Source organism: Peromyscus californicus, unplaced genomic scaffold, assembly GCF_007827085.1.
Source record: "Peromyscus californicus insignis strain IS unplaced genomic scaffold, ASM782708v3 Scaffold_22__1_contigs__length_63687245, whole genome shotgun sequence".
Classification (NCBI taxonomy): Eukaryota; Metazoa; Chordata; class Mammalia; order Rodentia; family Cricetidae; genus Peromyscus; species Peromyscus californicus.
In genome coordinates, this window is record NW_026294525.1 from 61,313,978 (window position 1) to 61,324,798 (window position 10,821).

General features: G+C 41.9%; 1 protein-coding gene across 2 annotated transcripts in view; it reads left to right on the forward strand.

The window, feature by feature from the left end:
- Sesn1 (sestrin 1) overlaps window positions 1-10,610 on the forward strand; it is a 104,425-nt gene extending 93,815 nt beyond the window's left edge. For both annotated transcript variants that reach the window (XM_052751516.1, XM_052751517.1), the window contains exons 6-10: window positions 4,408-4,555; window positions 5,421-5,533; window positions 7,004-7,194; window positions 8,445-8,589; window positions 9,426-10,610. In XM_052751516.1, the coding sequence (XP_052607476.1) occupies window positions 4,408-4,555; window positions 5,421-5,533; window positions 7,004-7,194; window positions 8,445-8,589; window positions 9,426-9,512 (684 nt within the window). In that variant the 3' untranslated portion in view covers window positions 9,513-10,610. The remainder of the gene's footprint in view (window positions 1-4,407; window positions 4,556-5,420; window positions 5,534-7,003; window positions 7,195-8,444; window positions 8,590-9,425) is intronic.
- Window positions 10,611-10,821: the final 211 nt, after the last annotated feature.

The following is a 10,821-nucleotide window of genomic DNA, read 5'->3' on the forward strand; positions in this document are numbered from 1 at the left end:
GGGTTTCTCTGTGTAGCTCTGGCTGTCTTGAAATTTGCTCTGTAGATCTGCCTGCCTCTGCCTCCTGAGTGCTGGAACTAAAGGCAAAAGCACGTACCACCATCACCTGGCTAGATCTAAATTTTAAGGCTGAATTTATTTCTTCCTCCAATGCCCATTCACTAGTCTAGATGCTGAGGCCATGGTTCTCAGCTACCTCTTTGGGGGGTCAAATGATCCTTTCACAGGGGTTACCTAAGACCATCCTGCATATCAGATATTTATATTATGATTCATAACAGTAGCAAAGTTATAGTTATAAAGTAGCAATGAAAATAATTTTATGGTTGGGGGTTACCACAACATGAGGAACTGTATTAAGGGTCACAGCATTAGGAAGGTTGAGAACCACTAAACTGCGGGATATATAAAACTATGGGCTCTTCTAGGGGGTCACACTTAAGTCATTTCAGGTCCATTAGCCAATGAGGACCAGTAATACAGAGTGTCCACAACTATGACATAAGGAAAGGCTTAAAATAGTGTGACCCTGATAGAGGATATCTCCTAGTGGCATTCCTCCTCCTCTTCCTTCTCTTCCTCCTCCTCCTCCTCCTCCAGCAGCAGAAGAAAAGGCTGGCTTCTTAATTGTTTGGCTTTTAGGAAGTTAATTCAACTTGGATCTCCAAATTTTCCCTTTAAATTATTTTGTGTTTAATTTTGTACATATATAGACTCTAATGATAACAGCTGAATGTCAGTTTGTTTAAATGCTGTGGTATTTTGAATGAGAATGGCCCCCACAGGCTCATATATTTGAATGCTAGTTGGTGGAACTGTTTGGGAAAGATTAGGAGGTGTGTCATTAGGGTTGGCTTTGAGGTTTCAAAAGTCCATCATTCCCAGCAGCTCTCTGCCTACTGTCTGTGAGTTGTGGTCTAAGTTCTAAGCCTGCCTGCCGGCTGCCATGTTCCTTACCATGATGATAGTGGACTAAGTCTGAAACTGTACACAAGCTCCCAGTTAAATAGTTTCTTCTGTAAGCTGCCTTGGTCCTGGTGTCTCTTCACTGCTATAGCACATTAACTAAGACAGATATTTTCACTTCTACCTTCTGTCTTCTGTTTTGTTATTCCTTTAAAACAAGTCACAACAATTTGATTTTTTTAAGATTTACTTATTTTATGTATGTGAGTGCTGCTCTAACTGCATGTACGACTTAACACCCAAAGAGGGCATCAGCGCCCACTGAAGATGGTTGTGAGCCACCATACAGTTGCTGGGAATTGAACTCAGGACCTCTGGAATAGCAGTCAGTGCTCTTAACTACTGAGCTATTTCTCCAGCCCCATTCCTTTTCATTAAAAATTGTGTGTATGTGTCTGTGTGCGTCTCAGAGGACAACCTCGTGGAGGTGGTTCTCTCCTTCCCCTTTAATGGGTTTCAGGGATCGAATTCTGGTCACTAAGTATTCAGTGTAAGCACCTTTACCCACTGAACCATTTCAGTGGCCCACAAGCTGAAATTTTCTGTAAGGAACTTTAATTCCTGTATACAGTGGGTCAGAGTTCCTCACATTCTTAATAATAAAAAGGCTTTATTTGTGCTTGAAAAGATAAGTCACAGAACTAGCATTGTGGTCTCCTGTACACCGTTAGCACAGGAACAGGCAGATAGTGCAGGTGGACAGACTTCCTGGTTTATGTGTTTGATGCTGGGCAAGTTGTTAAGCCTTTCTGGGCCTCCTCCTTTCATGGTTCCTGTAAAACAAGAAGTTCTTGTGATGAGGTCTTAAATGTCCCTGAAGAACTAAGATGCCTACTTCCGTGTCCAACATTTACCAGGTACTGAGACTAGCATTAGATACAGTGAATTAACATAAGAAATATCACTTCCAGGTTGACCACAGCATTATTCTGACAGGTCCCAAGACTAACCAGTGGGCTGCATGTGGCCCCCAGTTACTTACCAAAGCTGGGGAGTTTTAAGTGGGAGGTGAGAGCATGTGTCAGCTGCTAGGATACTGAGAGTTGGGTTCTTGCCTTTCTCTGGTATTAGTGCCAGGGTAATGTAGAGTTTCTGGATTTTCTTGGTTGTTTTCTATTAATAACAGGTAAAAGTAGAGGGGGCGGTAATTTTCTAATTCATCAGCTCCTTATACCCAGATTTTAATTTGGATCTTTTACAAAGTATAATTTACAGTGATCACACTGGACAGTGAGCTGAGAGAAGGTGTGTAGTTTACAGTGATCACACTGGACAGTGAGCTCAGAGAAGGTGTGTAGTCCATTCTGATGGCACTGGACAGTGAGTGGATAGAACCTGTTCTTCAGGGACTATCATACACACAACTCTACTTTTAGATGCAAATGGTTTAAAAAGCAAATTTTTAAAAAAGAATTTCCTATACAGTATTAACATTTTAATATTGAATTGCTGCCAGACATGGTAGGTGTACTTATAATCGCAGCACTTGAGAGTAAGGCAGGAAGACTGCAAATTTGTTTGCTTGTTTGAAACAAGGTCTCTTTATGTAGTTTTCTCTATCGTGGAACTCACTGTGTGGAACAGGCTGTCCTTGAACTCATAGAAATCCAACTGCTTCTGCCTCCCTAGTGCTGGGATTAAAGACATGCGCCACCACACCCAGCTTAGGAGATTTCAAACTTGGGACCAGCCTACAGGTTGAATTCAAGGCTTTAGCTACATACTGAGACTCTCTCTCAAATGATGATGATGATGATGATGATGATGATGATGATGATGATTTGTACTTCTTTTAAAGCATCCCAACTTCAGATGGTTTAGTTTAGTAGCAAAAGAAACATACTTTGTTTTTCCTTTCCCTTTAAGAATTTTCAATATAATCTACCAAGAATTATCTTTCCTAAAAACAGTTAAAATGTGGGTAATTTCTCTTATCAAATTAGTGACTATAATGGAGACTAGTCTGAGCCAGGCTTGGTGACACACACTTATAATCCTAATACTGAGGAGGTAAAGGCAAGAGGGTCAGGCATTCAAGGACATTGTCAGCTACGGAGCAAGTTTGAGGCCTACTTGAGCTACATGAGACTGTATCTCAATAAAAAAAGAAGTGAAAATGTTATGTGTTGGAGTGTATCTTTTTGGGTCATTGTTTTGGGTTTGGTTATTGACCATATCTCAGGACCTGTGGAAGAGTGTGTATCAGAAGAGCCTCCAGTATCATCATAGAAACACTTCCTACCATGGATTGCTAGAGAAAGGGCTTAGTATAAGATACTTTGGTTTAACTATACCATAATCTCTACCATATATCATATAAAATAACAGTTTTTAAAATGCAGAATTATATTGACAGTACAACAATAGATTTGTTGTACAATCTTACCCTTAGAGATCTTTTCATTCTGGAGGAGGCAGACTCTGGATCAGTACCATGTAACTATTACACGTGTGTTTGATACGCTAAAGGAAAGAGCAGGGCGCTGGGTAAGAATGGCTGAGAATGGACGTAAAGAGGTACCGTGCTCAAAGTACATGAGCTAACATCTGAAGAATGGATGAGGAAGTCAGGAAACAGTGAAAGATTTAGAGGTCTCACCACATTTGTGGGCATTGGGGATATAGCTCAGTTGGTAGAGTGTTTACCTAGCATGCAAAAATACACACCTATAGTCTCAGCCCTCAGGAGGTGATCCAGGGCTCAAAGTCACCCTCAGCCTCCCCGCCTAGTTAGAGGCCACCTGGTCTACGTGAGACCCTGGATCTCAAACAAACAAACAGCAGGAATGTTCTCAGCACAATGTATGAAATTTATGGAGGGGAAAACATTTTTTACTTGAACATTTGTATTTGAGATGTTAGGACTTCTCTCCTGCAATGTGTCTTGCATAGATTTGATCCAGGGTTAGAGTAAAGATGCAGTCTGGTTCCCACAGTGTGAATCATTTCTCTAACCACCCTGTAGCTGAGACACTGTTGTAGTCATCCCAGCAAGGAACAGCTGCTAGCCCCAGCCACAGAGCCATGTGAGGACATGTCTCATTTTAATTGGTAAACGGTATAAATAGAACAATTACTATTTTAAAAATGAGACATGTTGGCTGTGTGTACTCTGTGTATCTTATTTACCTGAGCAAATAGAAGCTAATTTTTAAATACTCAATTTCCAATTTTGCTTTAAATTAACAGTGTTAAATTTTAATCTTTAAAACAGTATAAGTAGTGATTACATTATTGTTTTTAAGGTTAAAAAGCATTATAATTTATTGAAATATTTCTCTTAAATCTTAAAATTTAAATATTTCTATAACCCATAGGCTAAAGAAAACTTATTTTTCCTATATTCTGGTAAGATAAAGATTTTTATGGGACAGACTTAATGGAATTCCTAAATTCGTTCTGGGCCTGCCCTATGTCACATCCACTCTGCTGTCTCTTCAGGTAAGCGAGTCCTTCTTTGAGGTCGAAGCCCTCATGGAAAAGATGAAGCAGCTACAGGAGTGTCGGGATGAGGAGGAGGCAAGCCAGGAGGAGATGGCGTCGAGGTTTGAGATGGAGAAGAATGAGAGCATGCTCGTCTTCTCTTCAGGTAAGAGCAACTGGAGGATGGTCCATGTCGTTTCTCCTACAAGCCCAAATTTTCTTCCCCCTACTCTAGACAGGGTTCTCTGTGCGGCCCTGGCTGTCCTGGAACTCGCTCTGTAGACCAGGCTGGCCTCGAACTCACAGATCCACCTGCCTCCCACGGGCTGGGATTAAAGTCATGTGCCTCCACCACTGGCTCAAGCCCAAATTTCTTATTTAGAGAATTTTGATATATTTTTAAAGGCAGACCCAAATGCCTCCTTTCAGGAAGGCTACTGCATAGATTTCCCCACTTACAAATACTTCTTTAAGGAAAGCAACTGAGAAAAGGTAGGACGGTCAGCTAGCACTAGAGGAAGGGGGAACATGTCCAGTGGGGTGTTCTTAGCTTAGAATCCATACCCTGAGACCTTAAATGCATGAGTTAGAGAAGACAGACGAGGGAAGGTCCATCAGAGGAAAGGAAAGCCATGCAGAAGTCTATGAATGCTTATGTTAGTACAGAGAATCTTGTTACTACATTCTGTTCTGTGGTGAGCTACTTGTTTGTACTAAGACTTTATTGTGGGGTGAGGGTGTAGTTGGTAGACTGTTCAGCATACCCAGAGCCCTGGGTTCCACCCCCAGCACCACGTCAGTCAGTCATGTGACACACGCCTCTAATCTCAGCACTCAGGAGACAGAGGCAAGAAGGTAGAGAATTCAGGGTCATCCTCAGCTACATGGATGACAGCAGAGACTGTTGGTAGTGTTATATAGTGTAACAAATGGTTTATCTCACGTTGACTTATGGTGGGTAAAGTGAATTAGCATCTGGTTTTCAAAAGCTTTTAAAAGACTTCCTTCTCTTTAAAACAAAATCATTTCAGATGATGATGAAGTTACACCAGCAAGAGACGTATCTCGGCACTTTGAGGATACTAGTTATGGCTATAAGGATTTCTCTAGACATGGAATGCATGTTCCAACATTTCGTGTCCAGGTAAAGTTGTCATTTGTATAACATAATTGTTTAGAAACCTCTCACTGTAATGCTGTGTGAAAAATGCCCCCTGGACTTGAGAAGTGTGTTCAGTGCTTAGCAAGTCACATCTCCAGAGTGGCAGCTCTCCTCTGGAAGAGCCAAAGGGAAGCTGAGAATTAGCAATTAGCAACACTTAGAGATTATCTGTTCTGCACTCTGCATTTTGTCAGGTTTTCAGTTCAAAAGCAGAGTCATGCTATAGCTTATTTATGTCATAAGTCTATTGTTTAGGATCGAAGTAAACATTAAACAGGTGAATTACTGCTCTCAACTTGCCTGCTTGTTCCTGCAGGCCAATGCTAAGTAACAACTCTTTATTAGAGTTATGAAACTAGTTGACTGTTGAGACTTTTTTGCTTCTATGTCCTCACCCAAACTAAAATATTGTTTAAAAGGTCAAAATTTAGGCACTAGGAGAAGTTGAGCTTTAGTGAAAAATAGTAAATTCAGAATTGAAAGGGTTATTGTGTACTAAAGTTTTCTGGAGAGGGATTAGAATGTGAAAGATGTGGGCTAAAAAACAAAGGGCAGCTCAGACTGTAGCCCAGTGCGGGGTGTACCTAGGGTGTACCGCAGGGGCCAGGGCTTACATCCTAAGGAAAGAGAGTTGGAAATGATTCAGTCTCAGTTGAGTGTCCTCGGAAGGTTGTAGAGACTGAACACTGAGAGTTGAGAACAGAGCTTCCTGCTGCCATCGGTGGAAGAGCTTTAACCTGGTGAGGATGCCCTAAATGCTAACTCAGTTACAGTAGGTTGTGGGCAGTGACCAAGAGGTACAGCATAATGTCAAAAGAGATGTTCTGGGGAAATACAGGAGCAAGGTAGAAGTAGGGCTTATGAGGTGTTTGAAGACTCAAGTTGTTTGGGGTATCACGGAGACTTTCTGTAGGGAAGGAATTAGAAGACGTGGTTAATATGGGTGAGAATCCAATGGGCGAGAGGATGGGGGTGAGTGATGGATATACTGAGCCGGATTTCTTTCCATTGTTGTTTTGTAGCATAGTCTAGTTACATAGCCCAGGATGGTCTCTAATATCTAGTCTCCCTGCTTCATCTTTCCAAGTGTTCAGATAATAGGTATTAACTACCATAGCTGGCTTGAAGTCACAAAACTCGAGGAACATTTGAATGTCTGCAGTCATGGAACAAAGGAGAGGAGTCTGTGTTGCCTCTGGAGGCTAGGTGGAAAGCTGAAGAGAGCTGAAAATCTGTGGCTCCTTTGGTTCTTAAACCTGACCAAATTACAATTCATAACCTCTCTCATGTTGCAGTATAGACATTGAGAGTGAACTGCTGCTCAAAGGAAACTGAGTTCAAAGCCAGCGAACCAATTCCAGCCGCCGGTGACCTCATGTCCTGCAGCACTGTGGACACATAGCTGGTTTTCCTGTTTTAAGTATTCGTAATTCCTGTCTTCTCTGTTTTTAGGACTACTGCTGGGAAGACCACGGTTATTCACTGGTGAATCGCCTTTATCCAGATGTGGGACAGTTAATTGACGAGAAATTTCATATTGCTTACAATCTTACTTACAATACAATGGCAATGCACAAAGATGTTGATACCTCAATGCTCAGACGGGCTATCTGGAACTATATTCACTGCATGTTTGGAATACGGTTAGTCTGCCTCCTTATGCTTTAATGACATGTCCTTTACACGGAAGTATTGGGGTGCCTACAGTGCACGCAGACACACACACACACACACACACATACGTACATATGTACGTACCCTCAACTAAGTTTATAGTTGCCATGCATCACAGAAGCACAGCTTGGGCTCTCCCGTCTCTCTGAGCTAGACAGGTGAGGAGTTGACAAGTGACGCTAACCTCAGGAAGGAAGAGCCAGCTGTGGTCCCAGCACACACAGGAAGCAGAGCTGGTCACTGACCATCTCTTTGTGGCATCTTCTGTCTCCTGGCATTCCTGTTTCTTGGAATTCAGCCCCTTTGAAGAGTGCCCACTCCTGTGCTGCTTGGAACTCTCTCGGTCCTGTTAGGTTTCTAGCATGCTGTGTTCTCTAGAAAATAGAAACATATACTACCTTCTTGTGTACAGATTCCACACTGCATGGCTTTCTGCATGGTTTATTTAACCGATAAATATGCTTTCTCATATATGATGCCATGTATCAGAGACCTACAAGCTCTCTTTAATTTACACTGCTCAGGCCTTTAAAGTACATCCAACCAGTTTTAAACTAATTTCTACTAATCAGTGCCCAGACTATTGACTTCAGCCTCCTTGGATGGTTTTAGGACCAACTTTGCCAAGAACTTTCTCCCTTTTCCACTGAAAACACAATACCTTGCATGCCTGTCTGATCTGAAACCCAGGATTTAGTGGTTGGAACAGACATTGCTGCATGCAAGCCTCTCAGCCTCTCCTAAAATGACACCATGAGATTCTGAGAGACCAGGCAGCCCTCCTACCCCACCCATCCCTGACTTTTTCCTCATCTGACCCCAGAAACTTGTACACAAGTAAATTACCGTCTTAGGTGTGTAATAGTACCAGTAATAAACAGAAAGTCTTAATTTCAGCCGTCATCTGTGCTCTTTCCAGAGCTGGTTTCAACATGGTTGTGTGTTGGTGACTGTGAATGTGTGGTTGCTTGGTACCCAGAGCTGTAGTGTTATTCTGTCAACTATGGGAATGGTCGGCTGGGCACCAGAACTGTCTCTTCTTCCTGACTTCTTCCTCTGTGCTTTGCATCCCACCCCACTTAAACGTCATAACGCTGCATCATTTCTGGGACTGACTGCCCACACAGTGAGGAGGAGAGTGCGTGTTCACATATGTCTGTGCTGCACACAGAAAAGAGATTATACACTGACAGTAGTCCATTCTTACATCTTTGAACAGATACGATGACTATGACTATGGCGAAATTAATCAGCTATTGGATCGTAGCTTTAAAGTTTATATCAAAACTGTTGTCTGCACTCCTGAAAAGGTTACCAAAAGAATGTATGATAGCTTCTGGAGGCAGTTCAAGCACTCTGAGAAGGTATGTGTTCGTGGTGGCTGACTTACCCTGTAATTTGCAGTGATTATGACTCTCCTTCCCATAGTCTAGCGGCTCTCAAACCCCATCCATCATCTCTACAGCCTGAAAACATCCTTCCAGAACGTCTGTCTCAGGAACCCCCTGAGAGAGGCCTGTGTCATGAGAAGTGCAGTAGACAAGTGGGCTGGCTGGTCCTCAGTAGACAAGGGGAACTGGCATAGCTTCTCCACCTAAGACCACTTTGCAAGATCTTTTAACAAACGGGCATAGACAGAAATGGGTTCTCTTTGAAGCATCTTTCTAGAAATGGATGGTTTGGCAGAAAATTCTAAAAGTCTGACAAAGCAGTGCCTAGATTTTCCGAACTATAACAAATATCTAGAAGACATGCAGTGGCATGTAAATAGAATAATAGGACATTTATCCCAGAAGAAGTCTGAACCTGTGCACGTAGAATATGCAGTTGGCCCTTTAGTCATATTTCTGCATCCATAGATTGAGCCAGCTGAGGATCACAAATAGTCACAATGATTATGTTTGTGCCAAATATGTGACAGTAGCTTGTCATTGTTCCCCAGACAGTATAACAACCATTTATATGGCATTTACATTGTAGTAATGGGAGGTTGTGCGTTGGTCATGTGCATAGCATGCTATTTAGTATAAGGGACTAGAACATCCAGGGATTTGACTGTCCAAGGAGAATCCTGAATCCAATTACTCATCATATTGAGGGACAAAGAACTGTACTTATTTGGGACATTTTTTTAACCGAATGCACTGAGAACTGTGGTGTTCATAATCTGTTCTTACATGATGCTGTGTTTTATCCTCAGGTTCATGTTAATCTGCTTCTTATAGAAGCTAGGATGCAAGCAGAACTCCTGTATGCTCTGAGAGCCATCACCCGCTATATGACCTGATGCCTCTCCTTAAAGAGGATCCTGGAATGAACAGCAAGTGTAGTCTACAAGGGGGTGGAACCAAGCCCCAGGACCAAGGGTAGATAAAAGAATTCAGAAATCCATTGTGCCATGATTCCTTTAGTGTCTGCTCCTTTACTGTGGGACACCACTGCTTGTCTAGCAGGGGGTGCTTGGCAGCTTCAGTGTTAGAGCTGTGAAGAAAGGCTGCTGGTCACAGTATTTGCTTTTTGACAGTCCAGGATGCTGGATACTTGTTTCAATACAGCAACTAGTAATTCTCCAAATCCTGTTGCTCTGATGTAATAAGACAACAAGAATTGGAGTATGTAAATTGGAGTATGGACTGGGACTTGGGTACTAAGTTTATACATAAGGAGTCTAGCAGCTCTGGGTGCTGCTGTGGCTGGGGTGAGTGTGTGGCTGCTCCAGCTAAGCTACTAGTGATTAAAGTGAGCGCTGCTGCTCCCTGAGCCTACCTACATACCTTGTGTGGTTTTCAGTTCAACTTGTACACGTTCTCTTTTTCTCGCATCTAAAAAAGCATAGACTTATTACTCACAGCTCAGCAAAGACCATGTCGATGTCGATGGTAACAGTTTGTTTCTTTCATTATAATTTTTAAAATTCAGTTATTGGATAATATCACAGTGGCATTCTCAAAAGATTTTCTCCAAAGAGCAATCTTATAATGAAAGTGTGTGGGTTATTTAAAAAAAAACAAAAACAAAAACAAAAAACAGGCTATCTTTTGATGCTGTTTCCCAAGATCTTCTGACACTGGAGGGCAGCTGTCTTGTGCAGAAAACGTGGAAAATATTGCTGCAAACTGCTGCACAGTCCCAGGTGCATCCTGCCCCGTGTGCTCCTGTTGACCTCGTGACCCTGGACTTTGAAGGTTGTGCAGCTCCTTACAGAATAAAGCTGGAAAATATTTTAGTGAGGTTGTCAAATTTGTATCTTGATTTACAAAATGCTAACTTTGAGATACAAACATTGAAAAAAATGTATTAAGTACTTTGTATTCTGGAACCGTGAATTGCTTTTGAAGTCTGTCAGTATTATTGGTATTTTTCAATAAAGAATAATTTTCTGCAATTTGCTGTCTTGATTTCATAAAGTCATACTTTAGCCTCACAATTAGTAACAGAGTCTGAGTTTCAATTCTGAACCAAGGAGAGTCACACTTAAACTGGAATCAGATAAGTGACCAGCATGAAATGGCAAAGCCAGTTTTGAAGCCTAGAGACTTAGAGAGCCGAGCAGTAGGGGAGTGAAAGAGTATGATATGCACTTGCCTTCAAGGATG